At 41.6% G+C, this 22,700-nt stretch overlaps 1 protein-coding gene and 1 pseudogene across 1 annotated transcript; both read right to left on the reverse strand.

Moving 5' to 3' along the window:
- Window positions 1-525: 525 nt before the first annotated feature.
- On the reverse strand, window positions 526-2,576 carry PNSB5 (NAD(P)H dehydrogenase 18). Its single transcript, XM_022291580.2, has 5 exons — window positions 2,321-2,576; window positions 2,045-2,105; window positions 1,182-1,244; window positions 1,031-1,089; window positions 526-937 (listed from the first exon to the last, which is right to left on the reverse strand). The coding sequence occupies exons 1-5, from the start codon at window positions 2,543-2,545 to the stop codon at window positions 707-709; spliced, it is 639 nt and encodes a 212-aa protein (XP_022147272.1). The 5' UTR covers window positions 2,546-2,576; the 3' UTR covers window positions 526-706.
- A 2,658-nt stretch (window positions 2,577-5,234) lies between these two features.
- On the reverse strand, window positions 5,235-6,726 carry LOC148211163 (CBL-interacting serine/threonine-protein kinase 7 pseudogene; annotated as a pseudogene).
- Between the last annotated feature and the right edge of the window lie 15,974 nt (window positions 6,727-22,700).

Consider the following 22,700-nt stretch of genomic DNA (forward strand, 5'->3'; position numbering starts at 1 on the left):
TAAAAAAAATTATCAAACAGGTTTTCTAACTTTTCTCTATTTTATGCATTTCCTTTGTACCAAGCTCCTCCTTGAAAATGACAGAAATGAGTAATATTCAAGATTAATGAGCAAGAAACTAATAGAATCATCGATCAATTTGGTAACGTCTCGTTTCTTGTTTTCATTTTCTCATTTTTAATAAAGAAAAATAGAATTATATGATCTCAAACACCCATAGATTTAAGAATGATAAAACGATATTTTTTATTTATGTTGGAACAAATTGAAAACAGGACAAGAAATAAAAAAAAAAACTTGTTTTTGTCGTTCCAAAAATTCTATATATATTTGTTTTTACAAAATTTAAGAAATGAAAAATAAGAAACATAAATAGTTACCGAATGCTTAGATTTGTTGATAAAATTAGAAATGAAAAACAAGAAATCGTTACCAAACAAGCTTCTATATCAAAGTGATTTACTTCAATACTTCAAATGGAAACCTGATTCCTTTAGAAACTGTACAATGTTTAACACAATATGATTAAAAGAAATATAAGGAGAAATTCCTGCTATAAGAATGATAATAAGTTCAATTCATAATTACAATTTACACCCACTATAGTACAAGACTAAAAAGAGTATCATATGATATACATTTTCATTAAAAAAAACAATTGATAAAGAGTTCACTGGCATCCCACTACTAAGGGAGCAATATATAATCATCTCTTTGTTATATCATCATTTTTCACAGTGAAATCCCACAAGTCTCCATACTTCTCATTGAATTCCCAGATGTCCATGGTGTTATAGTCTGATATCAACTTGTCACGAGCCCCTCTCTCCATGTTATATATCTGAGGTTCGAAGTTGTGTGGTTGGTCTGGCTTGTCCATTTCAATTATGCAAAATACTATTGTAAATAAAGCTGCTCCAATGTACAGATACTCCCCCTGAAATACAGTCCAATAAGAACGAAGTGTCCCCTCCCCAACAATAACGAAACAAGCAAATCAATGGCGTTTGGAGATATCGTTCAAAATTACCGGTAAATTGAAGTACATTCCAGCAGCAACTGCTGGTAGGAAGAGCCATGAGATGATGCCTACCAAAAATGTCAAATGTTGATGATATGATACTAATTGAGAGTTGAAGTCAGAGGATTGAGTTATCAGAGAGTGAGTGACAATTGTTTACCTTGAAAACCTGTTGGTGGTCCAACTGCAACAATATCATCTGCAATGGCTCCCCAGAATGTGCCTGTGAAGAAATTGCCAGTGAGAAGTAATCACTAATCAGCACCAGCATTTACTAGCCAGATGATTTTGCAAGGAGAGGAATGTCCTTAGTACGAAAACAATTAGTTGGTTACTACTCCACACAGAACATTCTGAGTCATTGTTATTACTTAAAAGTTAAAACAAAAAACAAAAAAAACAAAAACAAAAATCTTGCATCAGAGCCACCTTCGACCTTTTATATGATTAAGAGTGAGTTTGATATGATTTTTAAGACTATGGCAAATGAAGTACTTCTGGGGAGAGTTTCAGTTAACTTCTCCCTCTAAAAACACTTTTAATGTACCTTTTTAAGCATTCCTTGAATTTTAGGAAAGATTTTTGGCCATGTAGCTAAATATCATGACAAACTTTTCACTATTCTAATGTGTAACACGTTCCGAGTGATATTGATTATAAATTGTTTCACCTTGGCTCAACTGTGATGGCAGTGGGAAATGTTAAAGTCTTGACTCCATAGCTTACGAAAGTAGATTTCTTAAAAGCTCAATTCCAAGCGTGGCATTCTAATTTCACAATCTTACAATTTCAATTACATTTCTGTTTTTACCTCATTTGCATGTAAAATTGGAATCTGGACAACGAATGCACAGAGCTACGAGCTCCAATAATCAAGAACCTCCTCCAAATTCCACTCAGCCCGAACAGAAAAATTCATCAAAAACAGAAAGAAGTGCTTCTAAATTCTAGCATTCAAATGTTCTGGTAAAGTTCTAAACAAGGAATAGAAATAAACCCAATTACATATGTAAACGAACTAACCTTTTTTCTCGCCTTCAAAGTAAGTGTGATGTCCATCGTATTTTCCATATTCAAAATCTTCCTGAGATAAAACACAAATGGTAAACAGACCAGCCAACATATCTATCCCATGATTCCGGGAAGAAGTAAAAACAACTAACATTTATTTTATTTGAAATAAAATTAGTATAAACAATTAAATTCATCAGATTCCTAACACACAACTTGAAAACCTAAAACATAACAAAATCAGCAAGATAAGAGGCACAGAGAGAGCATAAGGAGATCGATTCGTACAGCGCTAACACTGTTGGTTTCCCAACGATCTACAGGGTCTTCGTTTAAATCGGGTTCAATCTGGGACAATCCTGCCGCATTCAGCCGCCGTGAGCCGCTTCTCGTCGCCAATTTACCGAGCAATCTTTTGTTCGAGAACGCCGTGGCCCTAATTTCAGAAGATTTGAAGACGATTTTGGGGACTGGATTGGACGATAGAAGGGGAAGGGAAGAGCGGAGCGCCATTTTCCGGTTTATCTTCTTTAATTTCTCAGCTTTAAATCCCCGCCTTTTAACTTGCTCCTTCAATGGCGGCATGACCAATGAAATTTTGCCACGCAGCCCCAAACTGCAGCTTATAAATAAATAAATATATATATATATATATTTATTTATTTAAATTGTATTTTCTTTTTTTTTTATTTGGTTTGAGTAAATATAGCCTAGTTTGAAATATATGTTAATTACCGTTGAATTATGCTCTTTTGACAATTGTATTTTCCTCTCTAACATTACAAAACTGCTCGCCTCTAAACTAGAGTTGTACATATTTGAATTTTTAATATCCAAACTTACTTAAATTGTTGTGATTAAACTTTTAAATATGGCAAGTTAAACAAACAACCACTAAATTATAAATATTATTACAATCAAATTATTGATTTGTAATATTATTACAATCAAAATTTATAATATTATTACGATCAAATTCAAGTCTTCATATTAATTTTTGTTTCCTAATTGAGATGTCGGGCTCAACATTTATCTGAAAATTAAAAATTTCAAAGATTATTACTATAGTTTTTAATTTTTATACAATTAAATAAAAACTTGGTTTAAAATGTAACAATCCATGTCCGATTGCAATAATTTTCATTATTGGTTTGTTGATTTTACCATACTTAAGGGTTTAACTGTAACAATTTTGTAAAATTAAGGCTTGAAAGTTTTAAGGGTATGGCTGATTTGGTGGTTTTTTACCATTTATCCTAATTTTAGTAATTCTATTTTGATTTTTTTATGGGGCTTATGGTGCTAAAATTTCATATTTCTTGTGCTAAAAAAAAAAAATCATGTTTCTTTTAGCATAAATTTTCGCAAACTACCACGTAATATGCTATTCTAAATAGCAAGTGTCAAATCCTAAATTTCAGTAGATTTGAGCCCAGTTTAGTAAATTAAATTAAGTATTGTATAACAACTTAGTTTTTATAATTCATAAACACATTTTGAGGAGTTTCTCACTGATGATTTGATAATAAACTTGAACTATAGAGACTAACTTGTTATGCATGGAATTTTAATGGCTCAATTGTAAAATAGTGTTACAAACTAAAGATTATATTGTCATTACTTCAATTAATCTTAGAAGAAATTCAGAGGACGAACATGAAATGGGTTCCTCCTCCAACACTTACATGGGCGCTTAATATGGATGCTTCTTGGTCAGAGACACACCAACTGGGAGGCCTGGGATGAGTACTGAGAAATTGGAGGGGCGACGTCGTTTCTGCAGGTTGTAAAATGGTGGAGTCTTGCCAGGGAGTGAAGAGATTGGAGGCGGAAGCAGTGTGTAAGGCCTTCGTCATCTCTTCTTTTTCGAGTGGAAACTGATTCAGAGGAGCTTGCCAAGCTTCTGTGTGATTAAGTCCTAAAAACTCTCTGCGGGTTTATCTCTTTTGGAAAGTAGATAGAAGGACCAATTTATATGTTCACACAGTTGGGAAAAGATCCCATAAGAAAAGGGAAAGTGTATTTTGGGATAATTGTATCCCTAGTTGGCTGAATTGTCTAGCCAATCAGGATCTTCCATGTTGTTTTACTTCTTTTTTCTTAAAAAAAGAAAGAAGAAGAAAAAACTAGAGTTTATATAATAAATTATTATATAAAAATTAATTTTGCATGGGTAAGTTTGTAACCAACTGCTGCCAAATTTTGGTTTCGTGTCAGTGTCATGTCACAAAGAAATGCAAAATACCTTTCCAAAACAACCGAAGGTCGTATATCCCCAAGCATGTGAATTCCTTCTCTCGGTTTGTCTCTTCGAATGTCCCGCCAATTTTTGTCATGACAAAACAAAAAACAAGTCTAATGACTAATTTAGTATGAAAATGTTTTGACAATTTGTAGTCCTAAATTTAGGACTTAGTACTACTAACTAACGAGCTATGCTCTAAGTGAGATGAACTAGATATGGGTGTGGACCAAAAAATTCAATGGGACAATCGAGTATACTTCGCATATCCATTTTGATTTGATCCACTCTCACGATTGAAAGTTTAGGATTCGTTTGAGAATATTCCTGTTTTTTTTATATTTTTTTAATAAAAAAAATGAGTTTTATAATCCCAACATCGATGAATTCAAATATGATAAAATATTTTTTTAAAATTATGTTTTGGAATATATTAAAAATTGGAAACAAAAGATGAAAAATACCTCTAAAATTTACCCTTTGTCAAAAAAAAAATACTCCTATTATTTCAAAAGTTTCAATAAAAACTTTAACTTGTTCAAAAATATTGTTTGAGTAAACATCAATTAATATTTTGAAAAAAAAAAGTTTACATGATATAATCTATAACGATGTGATAATTAAGGTAGAGATTGCTTACTTGAATTAAGTTTGAAAATAGAAAAAATGCAAAATAAACAATTGTTTTAAATAATACTTTTAGAACAAAGACGTTGTCATGTCAACTTTGCTTGTAATATTAAAGAAATGGTATTGGTATTTGAAATATAAGAGCCTAGAGCATTGAGACTTTTGAAAGGAAATGAATCGTTTTCGTATGTTTACGAAGGTTTGGAAAGCGTTAACAAAGTATATAAAAAGAAAGGAACTTATTGCCATACAACTTGTTTGGGAAAACTAAATACTTATTCTAGGAGTCTTTTATTTATTATTTGTTTATAACTTTATAGAGAGAAGAAAAAATTAAAGGGGAGCTTGAATAATTTAATAGACCAAACCAAAGTAGTGGAAGCGCTACACGAAAATCTCAGTTCCAAATCGCAATACCCTTTCCACCCAAGAAACAAAATACAGAAACAAAAGCTTTACAAAAATGGCTAATCACAGATTGCATTTCGTCTGCCATGGAACAGCAATACCTTCAAGCTTCTTCTCGAAACACCCCCAATGGAGCTCTCCAAACTCCGCCCCTCCTTTCACCACTCTCACCTCCACCATCGCCGCCGCCGCCGCCGCCACCTCCACCACCTCCACCACCACAACCACCCTCCCCTTCCCCATTCCGATCGCCGCTCCCTTCGCCGCCACCGCATACCCCAGCTCCTCTCCGATCTCCCTCACCCTCTCCTCCACCTCCTTCATCCCCACCCTCGCCGTAAACCTCCTCTCCGCCCTCTGCTCCGCCGCCTCGAACATCCCCGACAAGTCCAACCCCGACGACATCGAAATCAAATCGAACGCGTTCGTTTCCCCAACTCTGTAATCATTAATCGATTGCAACACGCTCTCGCAATTTCCGTTGCTCTGTTTCAATCGCAGCGATTTCTTGAACCAGGGGTTTTGCATAATCCCCTCGATGCTCATCCTCGTCTCCGGATTCGGATCCAGGAGGTGGTAGATTACGAATCGGGCCGGTTTCGAAATCCAATTTGGGAATTGAAAATCCCGCCGGTGGATTTTCTTGTACATCGCCACGAGGTTACCGTCGTCGAAAGGGAGGGATCCGGAAAGCAATACGAATAAAATTACCCCACATGACCACGCCTCCGCCTTGGCGCCGTCGTATCCGCCGCCGCCGCGCTGGAGCATGACTTCCGGCGCGGAGTACGCCGGAGTTCCGCAGGCGGTGTGGAGCAACCCGTCTCTGAGCTGTTCGGGTAAAGCAGAGAGCCCGAAGTCGGAGATTTTCAAATTCCCCTGTTCGTCTAGTAACAGATTCTGCGGCTTCAGATCGCGGTGAACGACGCCGTTTTCGTGGCAGAAGTTGAGCGCCGAGACGAGCTGTTGGAAGAGCCGGCGCGAGGCCGGTTCGGCGAACCGTCTCCGGCGGGAGATTTTCGCGAGGAGTTCGCCGCCGGCTGCGAATTCGACCACCAGGTAGATCTTGGATTTCGTCGCCATGACTTCGTGGATTTTGAGGATGTTTGGGTGGTGGTCGAGGCGGCGCATGGCGGCGACCTCCCGGACTATGCAGCGCTCCAGGGCGGCGCCGAAGGTTTTGGTTTTGGCTTTGTCGATGATTTTGATGGCGACGGTGGCGTTGTCGGTTAATGAAATTGCTTGGTAGACTTTGGCGAAGCTGCCGCGGCCGAGAAGGCGGCCCAAACGGTACTTTCCAAGAAGGGTGACGGCGGTGGACGGCGGAGCTGTGCCTGGCTCCATGGCGGTAGAATTAAGAGGTCTTGTAACGAAGGCACTGGCATTTAGGTTTTTATAATGTATTCCCATCGGTTGCATGGAACTAGCTGTCACCCACTGTTCAAATTTCCAATTTGTGGCTACACTTTTACCAAAATACCCTTGCCTTGACTGACAAATAACAATCATGAATTTGCCACCGTAACAAATAGAACAATTGCCAAATTAGGAAAATATTTAGGTGCAGTAGCTGCGCTTTTTTTGCTGTTTGTTTTTTTTTTAAAAAAACTAGTCAATTCATTTTTTAAACTAGTCAAGACACACTCAACTTAATCAACTTTGAACTAGGTTTATATTGATAAGTAAAATACCTATAGTTTGCTAACTTATTTTACGTCGTTTATAACTAATAGATATAGAATTAGTGATAGATATTTAAAAATTTGACATATTTTTTTTTTTTTATTAATTTGGACTAAATTACTATATGTACAACTACTCTTAATAAGTACTCATAAAAGTTGTTGTAATTGAGATCATTTGTATTTGAGTCACGTAGCCAGTATTGTATGGGTTCCATCTATCCATTATGTCTATGAGGAAAGAAAATAATAACATTTTAATAAGAGATTCATGAGATGGTAGACGATTGAATATTCTTTGTGCAATAATATTTTAATCAAAACATAATTTTACTTGTACAGGTTTAAGTTTGCATGTCATTACAAGTAACATCAAAATTTATATGAATGTGTCTTAATTAAGTTCATTTACCTTTGTTTGGTTGAAAAATTGGGTGCATGCTAAATCTCCAACTCCTCTTATGGTGTAATTTCAACTCTTCACTTAAAATCATACATTATTTTATAAGTATAATTCATTCATATACTTTTAGAATTATATCTGAGTAATACGCAGTCAATAGTCATTGCATTTTTTACCCCTATAATATTCACTTGAAAGTGGGAATGTCCGAAGGATCTGAACAAAAACCAACTGGAAAAAATCAACACACTGACAGACAGTACAACGCCTACGAGTACGTACGAACCCACCGCTGGAAGAAAGGGTATTAAAGTAATTTAACAGTTTGTCAATCGGCGTTTGTGATTACGTCAACACCGGACAGGTTGCCATGCTGGCAATCACGTGACCATTTTCCCAAATAGATAGGGCCAATCTGGCCACGTCAGAACCCAGAAGGTTCAGGGTCGTTTTGAGCACCCACGCTCTTTCATGCCGTTCGAACTCGAAGGGGCGCACACAATAAACATTTTTAAAATTTTTAATAATAAAATATTCACCCAAAAGCAGAAACTATTAGAATACAATTACCAAACTCTGTTTAATTATTATTAATAATGTAGTTTTCTAATCTTTCATTTTTCTGTCTTCTTTATGTTGGATGCCTCCCATTTTCCTTTGTCATTTTGTATAAGTAGGTATTTAAACTCTATTGATGTATTTTTGTTCGATGGGGAGAAGATTGAAGGTACGACGATATCTTGCGTTCTCAATGTGGTATGTGTAGCAAGTTATCTATCTAGAAGTATTAGATAGAAACATGTTCTCGTTGTCCGAGAGTAGATGAGTTAGCTGTTGTGATGACGCAGTTGAGTGTTCATTTGATCCACTACCCGAGGTCAGGTCGGGGAACCCGTAGGAAGGGGGGACGACCCGCCAAATTCACATCAGAAATCATTTCTTTTTTTTTTTATGGTTTTTCAATCACGTTTGATGATTGTTTATTGTGAATTTGTTTGACATATATGCCTTCACTCGGGAGGAGCCCCCATCCAAAAAGTCGAGAAATGAAGAAGTGACGTCCAAGCTCGTGATCACAGTGCCACAAGCTTGAATTAATTCCATCTCTTTTTTTCTTTGTTTGCGAGAGTGACTTAGAGGATGATGACTATTTAAAGCAAGTTATAAGTGACACTTTGTTCGGATTGTTGTGGTTGCAAATATGTGCAAACAAAGTCTCACATTAGTATTAGTTAGAGAAGAGAGTGATTCATAACATACAAAAGAGGAAAATTATCTCTATTGGTATGAAACCTTTTGTGTGAAATAAAAAACAAAGCAAAGTAGAAAATTAAAAAGATTTCACTTAAAAGTGGCACCCACCTCTGCATGAAACTGTTTCTCTTTTCTCAATTCCTTTTCTGATTTCTCTCTCCTCATTGTCTTGATCTGTATGCAATCTCACAAATTGGTCAGCTACAACTTTATTTTAAAGCAAAATAAAAACAAAACTTAAGTACATGTTTGACAATGTGTGTCAACTCATACTACTTCTAAGAGATATTTTAAATATCTTAATCAATTGAACCAACCTAAATCAATTGAAACAAGATAAAATTAACCTCTTCCTCATTCATGTTCTTCATTTTTTATTTCGTAATTCAATGTTTACAATAATTATTATTTGATGAAAGATGTTTTCTTCGTATAGAATTTGGACATCAGTGCGAAAGAGATAACTTAATTTTAAAAAATTACAAGGCACAGACAATTACAATGAAAATCTTGAGAAAACAAATTTAAATAAATAATATGAGACGTTAAAACGTCAAAATCATAGATTTAGAAAAGGGATTAATTGTCTCTATCACTCAATAAAACGAGAATTAAAACCAAGTGGGGATATTTTGTTACCAATGATGAAACCCCAATTTAAACTAATTCCACTTGGCACTATTTAAAGATGAATCATTGCCTTGCTGGACCAATAGGGAGGCGTCAAATCATGCTTATGTGTTTCTTAACCTCTACATAATGAGTTTTTGATTGGGCCGTCGGTTCCTGCCACCCATATAATACATTTTTTTCACACACGACAAATGAAAAATTCAAGCCAAACCATTAATTATTTTTTGCCAAATTAATGTTGAGAATTTCAATTCCAAAATTTTATTTTATATTGTTCAAAATTTAAGCTTTGTTGGTTTACTAAGGGTTGATTTTGAATTCTTTATGCACTAAATTGATGGAGTTGATGCGAGAATTAAGAAGCTACCCATATTTATATGATTTTAATAAACAAACAAAATTTTAAATCCTAAACCCTAAACCTACTAGAGATAATTTATATTTTTAATAAGAAATAAAATCCTAGACCATAAACTTTAAACCCTAAAAAAATAATATAAATTATTGAAAAATTCAAAGAAGAACCGTCGAAAAATTAAAAATAATAAATACATTCATTAGTTACTTTATCTGTCTAATTATTTATCCAAATATATTTAAACATTATGTAAATATTTATATTAAATGATCATCAATTCTCACTAGGAAATATGTAATAGGATGACATCTATTGAGGGTAATTAGAGGAAAAAAAACAGATTTAAATCGTTGAAATTTAGATTTATAAATATTTAAAAAAAAAAATAGATATCTTAATATCACGTGTACCATAATCCAGTGGAAACAAATTTCAGTTTAAAGAAAAAATGAAGGCTAAGCAAGATTGATTTGAGTCCTACACACATTAATTGGGTCTAAATTGAAGTGTGAGCTAACGGGTACCCGAACGGCCCACCAGTTTGAAGGCCCAATTACATTAAAATTTTGTTAAATTCTCTAAAAATATAAATAAATAGTTATAGTGGGGCAATCTTTCCCGTTTTTCTTTTGTTGGTTTTATTGTTTTACATTCTTTATGACAATTTGATATTATTTCTTTTAGTATTAATTAAGTTAAATAATATCTTCTTGCTGGATTTTTAACTTTTTGAAGGGTTAAACGTCGACTAAACTTCTTTTTGGGAAGGAAATGACAATGTAGGGGTTCGAACACAGAATCTCCCGCTCTGATACCATGTTAAAAATTTGTTTGGTAAATTTAACTCATTTATAGATATCTAACTGCTCGTAATAAGTGGCCTCACCTCGATATTTGATATCCCTGTAGCAAAGCTTCTTCCCTTAGGATGATAGGAGATTTTTTTGTTGATAGAGATTGTGTGTGACAGGTATACATTGCAATTGCCATATTTGTTTTTGTGTGTGTGTTTTTTTTTAATTCTTTTATACATGGATGTTGACATTACAATTTGACAAGATAGACCTCAACTACTAAAGGAGGCCCATTACCACTAAATCTCAGTTATCTGGTCCTTTTAGTAATTTTCCAACTACTTGACAATTCAAAATAGAACCATTACATGATTGTCCAAATGATTTATACATATACCACCACCATACCAATGAATTTTGTTAAAATTTGTTGGATTAGAATGCACATTTTTTAAACTTTAGGAATCAAATCAAATTTCTACATTTTAACCGGAAGTAGGTTAATTTCCTCAGGGTAAAAATTAAAGTGAACTTTCTTGAATGATAATGGCTTTTTTCCCAAATGATGAAAAATTAATGGAGTTTGACAATGTTGGAAAAGAGGAATTGCCTCTAGATTATTGGTTTTAACGAATGAAGATTTCCATCTCTTGTAATAACGAAACCTAACTCTTTTTTTCTCTCTCTCTCTTTTTTTTTTAATGCAAAAGAAAACGAAAGTGTTAAATTATATTTCTAGCCTCTATATATTTTAACTTGCTTTTAATTAATTATTTGACTTTTATACTTTTAAGAGTTGTGTTAATAAGAAGTTAGAAAAGTCTAACGCCTGGCCTTTTGTGATTGAGACTCAAAACAGGGTAACGAAATTTCAATAGACATTTTTAATTAGTTGCCCTTCAAATTGAGGTTAGTCTTAGTTAGCACATATTTTATCTTGACCCGTCTAGAATGGGGATTCATCGTCTCATTTGGAATAGGGACCGATACAATAAAAAATTTTGTCATCCGAAAGTATGAAAATAAAATTTTAGAGGGATAAAGAGTTTTTTAGAGAGATTTTAGAGAAAAGTAAATTTAGAGAGATAAAAAAAGAGTTAGAGAGAAATGCTAGTGAGTGAGAAAATATGTTAGAGAGAGTATGTATGTATTAGAGACAACAAGATACATTCTAGAGAGAAAGTAAAATTGATGGCAAAAGATAAATTAGAGAAAGAAAATAAATTAGAATTACAGAAAAAAATAGATAAAAGAAAGTTAGAGATGAATTTGTTAGGAAAAAAAATTATAAATAAACAAAAGTTACTGTCAGAGAAAAGTTTAAGAGAAGAAAATTTTAATTGAGAAAAATTAGAGAGAGATGAATTAGAAATAGAAAGAAAAGTTATGGAGGAAGAAGTTTTAAGGAAAAGAAAATTTTAAAGAGAGAAAATAATGGTAAAATATTATTAAATTTTTTAGATAGAAAAAAGTGAGAGATATGTTAGAAGAGTGAGGAATAAAAGTATATTCAGATGAAAATTTGAGAGAGAGAAAAATAAAAATTATTACTCTAGATTAAAAAAAGATAAAAATTAACATTATAGGCATGAAAATTTTAAAGAGGGGAAGGTAAACAAATGTTAATATTTCAAAGAGTGAATTTTTTTCATTTGAAAAAATTTTTAGAAAGAGAAAAAGTTTAGTAGAGATGAATATTAACCAGAAAAACAAAATCAACATGAGAAATGAAAAGGCATTTTAAAAATAAAATTTTATTTATTTATCCAGTTTTTGAAAATAGAAAATAGAAAATAGAATTAATTATTAAATATTAAATAAGCTTGTTTTTCAAGGTTAAATATAAAAATAATATGATTATAAAACTATTATGTTTTTCTTTTGATTTTTAAATTTCCAAATATTTTATTTTAAACCTATTAATAAATAAATCATGTCAAGACAACTTCATCACTGCCGAATCAAATAAAAAATCACTATCATATTGTCAATGATGGAAAGTTGACTACAAACACCAACCCGTCAAATTTTCAAAATCTTAAAACATAATTGTTCCACAAAAAAAAAAAAATGTTGATATATAGGGCCATTGCATATATTGCAATGCAGCTTAAAATATTAGTAAACCTAGCCCCAGGTAAATAGATTTATAAATATAAGTTTATGTTTAGTCCAAATAAAAATATTTGAAAAATTAAAAAGGTTCCTCAACGTATCATCTCAACTCCACAAGTCTATCAAACGATGAGTTTAACTAAGTAGTAATTGGTATCCGTCTCTGATCAAGAGTTTATGAGTTTGAATCTTTCTATCGTTGTAAAAATAAAAATGATATATAAGTACTAGAAATTTTTTTAGTAATATACTATAAAATGGTATTATAAATGATGTGTAGAGGTAAAAAAGAAATTATTTAAAAACGTCCAAATAAGAGCATAATTAAAAAAAAATTATTTGAATGAAAATTAATTTTTGTCCCTTGGTACAGTTCTCGTAGTAATTAATTTAACGATGATGGAATGATATACATTAGTAAGTAAAATTATTAAATATTGGTTGTGTTTATGCAAGGATATGCACAACAGTGTATTTCAGATTGCAGCTCGAACTCGGCCTCCGGACCAATCTAAATACTTGGGCGGACCTGCAAAAAAAGGTGAGCACTCCGACGATCAAGTCAGTATAGGTCGGATTCCCAGTTTAGTTCGAGGTCAGAAATCATCGTACCTGATCGCGGAGTGAGGTCCTCTATTTATGGGTGGTAGTCCCGCTAATCCCGCGACGGTTACACCCAGTAATCTCGACGGGTTACACCCGATAATCACGCCGCTGACAGTATTCACATCGCCCCCACCGATTCCCGGTAGTTCACCCGCCCTCGGCCCATCTCTCCCCCCCACATCCCACCTTCGCCCTCGAGTTCAGGGTGCAGGATTCTTCGGCCAGTTCATCGGCCCTCATACTTACATCTGTCAACGCTACGGTGGTGATCTCGGGCGTCCGAGCTGGGCATGACTCATGAGTCATCGTGGAGCACCGATAGGGGTCCTCCACGTGTCCAGAGTATTCTCTCTCCAAACATTGGCCCCCTCTCTGTCTGGTCCGATCTCGACCTGGCAGAGAAGTTCATTCGACTTGCTTTGGACGCGTGGCGACTTCCTATTCGTGGGAAAATATAACCGTTGCGGTGAATTTATCGTCGGAATATTCAAATATTTCGACGCTTCGGATCTCAGGGAGGATCCTGGCCGCTCGTTGATTACACGTGTACAGTGGGGAAATTTTTCCGACGGGCTATAAATGCCCTCAATCCTTCAGGTCATACCTTATGTTCCCTGAATTCTTGGAGTTCGATCTGAAGGCAGCTCGAACCCTTGGTAGGTCGGTCTCTCTTCCTCACTTTCTCTTTCGAACGTAGTTGCCATGTCGTCCTCTTTTAGCAGCAACTTAGGATCCGATGAGGATTTAGCTCGTAGGTTAGAGTCCGAGCTCGAGGAGATAGAAAACTTTAGGTTCTCCGATGACGGGGAGGATAGTGATGCCTCCACCTCGGGTCAGGGTTTGGAATACCCTTCTAGGATACCTGAGCACTACCTCGGATCCCTTCGTAGGGGGTCGCTATCCCTGAGAACATCCTCCTCAGGATTCCGGAGGAGAGGGAGAGAGCTAACAATCCTCCAGAGGGATGGGTCACTCTCTACTTCAAAATGTTTGAGTACGGCCTCAGACTTCCCCTTCACCCTTTTGTCCAAGAATTTCTCTTCCGGACTGGGTTGGCTCCGGCTCAAGTGGCCCCCAATGGGTGGGGTGTCATTTTCGCTTTGGCCATCCTTTTTTGGCTACGAGCTCGGGATAGTGAAGAGGCCGAGCTGTTGGACGTAGACCAGCTCCTCGCGTGCTTCGAAGCGAAAAGGATAGCTAAGAAGCCTGGTCGGTTCTATATGTGCGCAAGGAAATGCGCAGGCGGTATAGTTAAGGGGCCGACCTCCATCAAGGGATGGGTGAGGAAGTGGTTCTACGCTTCTGGGGAATGGCTTGCAAAGGACGAGTCAGGTCGTTCCTTCTTTGACGTCCCCACTAGGTTTGGGAACCTAGGTACGGAGTAGTTCTTACTTTTTGTGATTTTCTTTTCTGTCTTTCAGGTCTAACTCGGATTTTGTCTTCGTCCAGTTTCAATCCGACCAGTCCCCGAGCTTACGCAAGCCTCCTTCGACACGTTGAAATATTACATGGAGCGTTTTCCGAGGGGTAGGAAGGTCGGAACCTTGGTGACCGACAAGCTGCTGCTTGAGTCCGGGCTGCTAGATTACAACCCTGCAGTTCGTCCCATTGAATCCTCAAGGCCGAACTCCGAATTAGGTATGCCGAGCTTGCTACCCTTTCCTTTTCCTCTAACTTTGTGCTGATTTCTTTCCTTTGTTTTTCAGCCATGGTTTGCGGGTTTGCGAGTAACGTGAAACGCAAGTCCAAGGGCCGAGCCCATGCTCTTGAGGCCGCCCAGAGTTCGAAACCTGCCACTCCTGCTGTGGTAGGGCCAGCCTCGGAAGATCCAGCCCCAGTGATCGAACTGGAGTCTTCTGGGGGTCCTTCGAGGGAGAAGCGCCCCAGGGATCAGACCGAGGCGGTGGACGCCTTGCCCTTGGGCGAGGAGGTGAGGGAGGAAGTCCCTCTTAAGCGAAGGAGGAAGAAGAAAAAGACGACCTCCCCCTTGGAGGTCGGAGCTCGTGGGGTCTTGCCTGCGAGCTTCGCAGATCGGGTGGACGATCCTGAGGCCAGGATGGGCGGGACGTCCGATGTGACACACGGTTCAGAGTTGAGCCGTCAAGTTCTGGGGTGAGGGACCAGGTGTCCCGCATCTCGGCCGCAAGTTTGGACCGCTGCCTAAGGAGGGCGTCCAAATTTGTGTGAGCGACCCAGGGTCCGTTCTGCAGAGGACCATCGACTACGCCGCTGAGGTAAGACTAGTGTCTCCATTTTTGCTTAATTTACCTAACAGGTAGCTCGGTCTAATTTTCTTCTTTGTACCTTTCTCAGGCGTTTGTTGCTTCCATTCAATCGGCTCTGGCTGTAAAGGCCGAGCTGGATGGGAGGGAAGTTCTGGCAGCGAGGGAGAAAGAGGAGTTCTCTACTGCCTTGGAGGTTGCTTCCTCCACCATGAAGGATGAGCTGCTGAAGGCTCACTCTGAGGTGGAAATTTTGAAGGCCGAGGTGGAGACCAAGGCCGAGCTGCTGAAGAAGGAAGAGGACAGACGCAAGGCCCAGCTCCGTGCTGCCCATGCTATCACCAGGGGCTTGGAGAAGGAGAAGTTCCAACTCCTGAAGAAGAAGGACGACATGCTCCAGGCACTTGAAGCGAAGGATAAGGAGCTGAAGCATGCGACTGCCGAGCTGGAGACGGCGAAGGAGCGTCTCAGCAATGGAGTCCTATTGGAGGAATCGTTTAGGCAACATCCTGACTTCGATGGATTTGCCAAAGACTTCTTTGACGCGGGCTTCAAGTTCCTCATGAAGGGCATTGCTTCCGACATGCCTGACCTTCAGATCGATCTTAGTGGTCTGAAAAAGAGGTATGCCGAGCAGTGGGCGTCTGGGCCTGGCGGCACCCCTGGCCTCCAAGCGTTGGTAGATAAGTATGTCAGAGATCTGGACTCTGACTACTCCGATCTCGAAGAGGACCAGGTCGGCACCTCTCAGGAGGGCGCTCCTCAGGCAGGCTCTTAGGCGATCATCCTTCATGAGGCCTTTCTCTGTCTTTCTTCTCTTCCTCTTTGTTTGTAAGTGTCAGGGGCAGAGCTGCAAGGTCTATAAGCCTTGGCTCTGCTCTCCATTTAATGAAGAAGCTTTGTTCGTTTTTACTTTGGTGTTGGCAACATCTTTCCTTTCTTTGCTTTTTCTTTTGAACTGCAGCCAATGTCACATCGCACCTCTTACCTTTGAGGTCGCGCCTTCAATTAAAATAATTGCAAGTTTGAATTTGAATCTCTGTCTAGTGTTCAATGCATTGCACCAACTCTGGATTTTTTAACATCGCACCCTTAACTTAAAAACGTTAAAAGGCTAAAATCCTAAGTCCGTAGCTATTCTTCATATCGTACATCGTACCCTCAGGTTCAGAGGCTTGATCATTTTGAACTTTTCACATCGTCCCTTTACCTTGGAGGTTTGAATTTTAAGTTCATCAGTGGTTTTGGCATCACACCTCGTAGCCTTAGGTTTTGGAGGATTGAATTTTAACCGACTGCTGGAATGTGATCGCGTGGGAGTCCGTGGCCCCCATTTAATTTCTGGTCGAACTCGGAATCATGAAATTAAATCATCACATTTATTCCGATCATAATTCTTTTGAAACAGTTTTTACAGATCCATTGAAAACCCTTTTGGCATTTCAAGGATAATAACGCTTCAGGTGCTCTGCATTCCACGGGTGCGCGAAGACGTCTCCTTTCAGATCGGCCAATATGTATGTCCCAGGTCGGACTATGCCCTTGACCTCAAACGGGCCCTCCCAGGTCGGATCAAGGGCACCCACATGGGTTTGGACCCTCCTTAAGACCAGATGTCCGACCTGGAAGGTCCGAGGTCGAACGCGGACGTTGTAATGTCTGGCCATTCTACCCTGATATTCCGCCAGGCGTAGCTGGGCCATTGCTCTTCTTTCTTCCAACAAGTCGAGGTTGAGGAGCAGCTCTTCCTCATTTGCCGTAGGCTCGTAATGCTCTACTCTGTCAGATGACATGCCGATCTCAACCGGGACTACAGCTTCGGAGCCGAAGGCCAGGGAGAACGGGGTCTCACCCGTCGATTCTCTTTGGGTGGTCCGGTACGACCATAGAACCTCTGGTAGCTCCTCGGCCCACCTGCCTTTCTTGGAGTCCAGTCTAAGTTTGATGCTTCGCTTGATGATCTTGTTGACTGCCTCCACCTGCCCATTTGCTTGCGAATGTGCGGGGGACGAGCTAAGGTGACTTATGCCAAGCTTGCTGCAAAAGTCTTTGAACTTGGCGTTGTCAAACTGCTTCCCATTGTCTGTCACAATGGCCTGCGGTATATCAAAGCGACATATGATATTTGTCCATACGAAGGACGTGACTCTGGATTCCGTTATGTGGGAGAGCGCCTCGGCCTCGGCCCACTTTGTGAAGTAATCCACAGCAACCACAGCGAACTTGGTCTGGCCCTTGCCCAAAGGGAAAGGACCAATGATATCTACCCCCCACTGCGCGAATGGCCAAGGGGCCGAGATGGGGTTGAGCAGCTTAGGAGGTTGGTGGATTATGGTTCCGTAGCGTTGGCAATTGTCGCAAGTTCTAATGAACTTCTTGGCGTCCTGGCTGAGGGTCGGCCAATAGTATCCTTGTCGGATCACTTTGGCTGACAGCGACCGGGCGCCTGAGTGATTGCCGCACACTCCTTCGTGGATTTCTCTGAGGACGTCAGGCCCTCTTCAGGGGTTAGGCATCTCAATAGAGGCAGGGAAAAAGCCGCGTCGGTACAATGCTCCACCTCGGACCACGAACCGAGCTGCTCTCCTTGCCAACTTTCTGCGCTCCTTGGGGTCTTGTGGTGAATTGCCCCTAATGAAGTCCGCAATCGGGTCCATCCATGAGGACTCTGGAGCGCCGATCTCCATTAGATCTGGCTCTGAGATCGAGGGATTATCTAAGATCTCGACGGGGACCGACCTGGCCAGGTCGGTCTCGTACGCTGATGCTAACTTGGCCAAGGCGTCGGCATTAGAATTTTCTGCTCGGGGGACCCGGTTTACTTCGTAAGTTCGAAACTGGGCGAGGTACGATCTGACCTTGCCCAAATACTTCTCCATTCGGGAGTCTTTGGCTTGGTACTCTTCCTTGATCTGGCTCACAACCAGCTGGGAGTCGCTGAAGACCTTAACACAAGAGGCCCCCAATGCTCTGGCGATTCGTAGACCGGCAATAAATGCCTCATACTCAGCCTCGTTATTGGAAGTCCGGAAGTCGAACCGCAACGCATACTCAAATCGATCGCCTCCTGGTCCGAGCAAGAGGACCCCGGCCCCGCACCCCTTCTCATTGGAGGATCCGTCGACATAGATTGTCCACGGTAGGGCGGACTCGCTCAGCTCGGAAGGTGGTGTGAGCTCGGCTATGAAATCTGCCGCTGCTTGTCCTTTCAACGCAGTTCTGGGTTCGAACTGGATGTCGTACTCACTTAGCTCCATTGCCCACTTCATCAGGTGTCCAGAAGCTTCTGGCTTATGGAAGATGTTTTTTAGGGGCAAGTTAGTGAGCACCACCACCGTATGGGCTTGGAAGTATGGTCTAAGCCGTCGGGCCGAGGTGACTAAAGCGAGAGCCAACTTCTCCATCTGAGGGTATCTAGTCTCGGCTTCGGTCATAGCCTTGCTTGTGTAGTAGACCGGGTTTTGCCGCGCTTCCACTTGCCTGATTAGGGCCGAGCTGATGGCACTGTCAGACACTGCTAAGTACAATTGGAGTTTGTCCCCCGGCATGGGCTTGGCGAGCAAAGGTGCCGAACAGAGATAGCTCTTCAATTGCTGAAATGCTTGTTCGCACTCCGCTGTCCATTCAAACGGCCCTTTCTTTCGTAGGACTTTGAAGAAAGGAAGGCACTTATCTGTCGATCTTGAAACAAACCGGTTCAGGGCCGCAATCCTGCCATTGAGGCACTGAAGCTGTTTCAGCGTCTTAGGTGCCTCCATCTCGATCACGGCTTTAATCTTTTCGGGGTTTGCCTCGATTCCCCAGTTGTTCACCATGAAGCCAAGGAATTTTCCCGAAGAGACTCTTAAGGCACATTTAGCTGGGTTGAGCTTCATTTGATATGTCCTCAGAACGTCGAAGGCTTCGGTCAGATCGGAGAGATGCGACTTCGACTGCTTGCTCTTGACGAGCATGTCGTCCACATACACCTCCATATTCCGGCCGATCTGCTTGGCGAACATTTTGTTCACCATTCTCTGGTAGGTCGCTCCTGCATTCTTTAAACCGAAGGGCATGACCTTGTAACAGTACAGACCTTGGTCTGTTATGAATACGGTATGATCTTGATCGGGGACATACATCTTGATTTGGTTGTACCCAGAGTAGGCGTCCATGAAGGTGAGCAGTTCGTGCCCGGCTGTGGCGTCCACGAGCTAATCAATCCTCGGCAGTGGGAAGCAATCCTTCGGGCATGCCTTATTTAAGTTCGTAAAATCTACGCACATTCTCCACTTTCCGTTAGATTTTTTAACTAATACAACATTGGAGAGCCACTCGGGATACGAAATTTCTCTTATGTATTTAGCTTTCAAAAGTTTGCTAACTTCCTCAACAATTACATCACTCCGCTCTTTGTTTATAGGTCTTCTTTTTTGCTTTACAGGTCGGAATGACGGATCTATGCTGAGGCGATGCGTCATAATTTTTGGGTCAATGCCAGGCATGTCCTCATGAGACCACGCAAAGACATCCGAGTTGGATCTGAGGAAGTGGATTAGCTCCTCTCTGTCGGTGGCCCCCAGCTTGGTTCCTATGCTTACTTGCTTCTCGGGACTAAGCAGAGGAACAAGCTCGAGCCCCTCAGTGGGTGCGACAAACTCCCTCCTCGGCAGGTCGGCCTCGAACTCGAGCGTCCCATCCCTACTGGCGAGAGTTTCAAGGGCGCAGACCGATGAGCCTTTGAGTGCGGAGGCATAGCACTCCCTCGAAGCGGTCTGTTCTCCTCGGACCGTGCCCACGCCATTGGGGGTGGAATACTTCAAAACTTGATGAAGTGTCGAGGGAAGGGCCCGAAATGAGTGGATGATGGGTCTCCCAAAGATGGCGTTATAGGCCGATCTACCGTCAATCACCACGAACTCGGCCATTTGGGTGACCTGAGTTTGGTCCTGTCCAAGCGTGACCGGCAAGTCGACGCAACCTTCCGGGATGACCGATTCTCCAGAGAACCCAAGCAGCGGTGTCGGGCTTTTCTTCAATTGCGACCTCGTCCATCCCAGGGCGAGGTAGGTCGGTAAGGACAGGATGTTAGCAGATGCGCCTCCGTCTACCAGCACCCTCCTTACCACCACATGATCAATCAAGGGAGCGATCACAAGTGCATCATTGTGGGGCAGGTGCACCTCCTCTAAGTCTGTACTGTCGAAGGTGATTGGGCAGGTTGGCCTCTATTCCCTGATGATGCACACCTCGCGCCTGGCTGCACGAGCTAACTCCTTTCTTTTGTGTCCGGACTGACCCCCGCTTGGCCCTCCGAAAATGGTATTGATGACCGCAGGTCGGTCAGTGCGCCGGGGCGGCGTCCTCGAACGCTTCCGCTCTTCCCTTTTCTCTGTCGAGCTGGTCCTGGGCTTTCCCACAAATTTTTTGAAGTAGCCATCTTGAATTAGATCCTCAATTTGGCGCTTCAACTCCCAGCAGTCCGACGTGTTATGGCCGTGCTCCCGATGGAAGCGGCAATACTTGTCCTTGCTGCGCCTCTCCGGGGCTCCCCGTAGCTTCTCAGAACGCTTGAGTAGTTTTTCCATTCCAAATTCCTCGATGTTCGTTAGGATCTCGGAAATTGGAATCGTGGTCGGGGTGAAGCGTTCGTAAGGTCGGCTCCTGGTAGGTCCGTTCTCCGCCCTTCGATACTCAGCTCGGCCGCTGGAAAAGGATCCCTTGTCCTTGGACTTGGGATCTGCATTTTCTATATCTTTTCCACTTCTGCCCCGACCGATCTTTCGTTCTGGTCGGCCGGTTTTGGTTCGGAGGAGCTCCTGTCCATCGATGACTTTCTTCGCCTTCTGAAGCACCTCGACGAAGGTGGCCGGGGCCTCCTCTCCAAGTTTCACTGTGAGGGCTTCGTCGGCTAGACCGGTGAGAAAATAGCACATGGCCGAGTCATCGGAGCAGTGTGCGATCTTCAATTGCTCCTCCTGAAATCTGGTGACATATTCTCGCAGCGTCTCACCCTCCTTCTGTCTGATGGTGGCGAGATGGGTCGCTGTCTTTTTGTCATAATGCCGAGAAGAGAACTGGGCGAGGAACTCCCTTCTCAGCTGAGAATAGGTCGAGATCGACCTGGCTGGCAGTCTCCGATACCACAATCGCGCGCTGCCAGTAAGCGCGATCTGAAAGGCGCGGCATTTGATTGCGTCTGATGCCGCTTGGAAATCCATGAGGCCTTCAAAGACCTCAACATAATCCTTGGGGTCCTTCGACCCATCATAAGGCTTCACGGTAGGAGCTTTGAACTTCGGAGGGATCGGTGCTTCCAAAACGTCCGAGGTGAAGGGCGATTCTCCCAAGTCGCCATCGTTTAGTGAACCTTCTTTCTGCTCACATTTGGCCTTTAAGGCCTTCACCTGAGCGTTGAGCTGGCCCCTCAGCTGGTCGAACTCCTCCATTGTAATCACTCCTGCAGGAGTTGCTGGGTTGTGAGAGGTTTCAGCCTGCTGGTTGGAGCTCCTGTGTGAGCGGGATGGTGACTGTCATTTTCGGAGAGATGAGCCTCTCTTTCTGTTGAGGTGTTCACGAAGGTCTCCTCTCTGGCGAGTGTGTCCCTCGCTCTCGTTGTCTTCGGGATGTTCCTCCTCGACTGGGCCGAGGTGGGAACCCCTTTGCTCGCGTATGTCAATGCACGTCATTCGATTTTCAGATCGGGACCCTGCGCCTGCAGCTAGTATCATCTCGTTATACATTTCCTCCATGGACCGCATTTGTGTGCGCATTGCCTCTATTTCTCTCTGGAGCGCGTCAAAGTTCTCACTTGGTGGAGCCGGGGCTGGACCCCGGGCGCCCCTCTTAGAGGTCCCACCTCGGCCACGGGTGGCCTTGGATGTCCTTGGGTGCGCAGGTGGTAGGACAGGCGCGGTGATTCGTGCCGACCTGCGGAGGGGTTCTGTTGCTAGGCCGTCGTGACCTTGCCCCTCTACCACTGCTGCTTCGACCTCCCTCTGGTGAGCATCGCTGGCAGCTAGAGTCCTTCGATCTGCCGTATTGGTCGAGTTCGCTGGTTGAACCATGTTCGCTCGCGTGTTGGTTTAAAAGAATTGGGATGACTTAGATTGTCGTTCCCACAGACGGCGCCAAATGTTTATGCAAGGATATGTACAACAGTGTATTTCAGATTGCAGCTCGAACTCGGCCTCCGGACCGATCTGGATACTTGGGCGGACCTGCACAAAAAGGTGAGCACTCCGACGATCAAGTCAGTATAGGTCGGATTCCCAGTTTAGTTCGAGGTCAGAAATCATCGTACCTGATCGCGGAGTGAGGTCCTCTACTTATGGGTGGTAGT

This window comes from Momordica charantia, assembly GCF_013281855.1.
Source record: "Momordica charantia cultivar OHB3-1 chromosome 5 unlocalized genomic scaffold, Mcharantia_2.0 BLBB01000005.1, whole genome shotgun sequence".
Taxonomy (NCBI): domain Eukaryota; kingdom Viridiplantae; phylum Streptophyta; class Magnoliopsida; order Cucurbitales; family Cucurbitaceae; genus Momordica; species Momordica charantia.

Bases quoted from the DNA above. Each gene is read 5' to 3' on its own strand.
- PNSB5 (XM_022291580.2), bottom strand. From the start codon at position 2,545: ATGGCGCTCCGCTCTTCCCTTCCCCTTCTATCGTCCAATCCAGTCCCC. The intron at 1,245-2,044 runs GTTAGTTCGTTT...ATTTCTTCACAG, and splicing joins CTTTGAAGGCGAGAAAAAAG to GCACATTCTGGGGAGCCATT. The intron at 938-1,030 runs GTAATTTTGAAC...ACTGTATTTCAG, and splicing joins GAATGTACTTCAATTTACCG to GGGGAGTATCTGTACATTGG.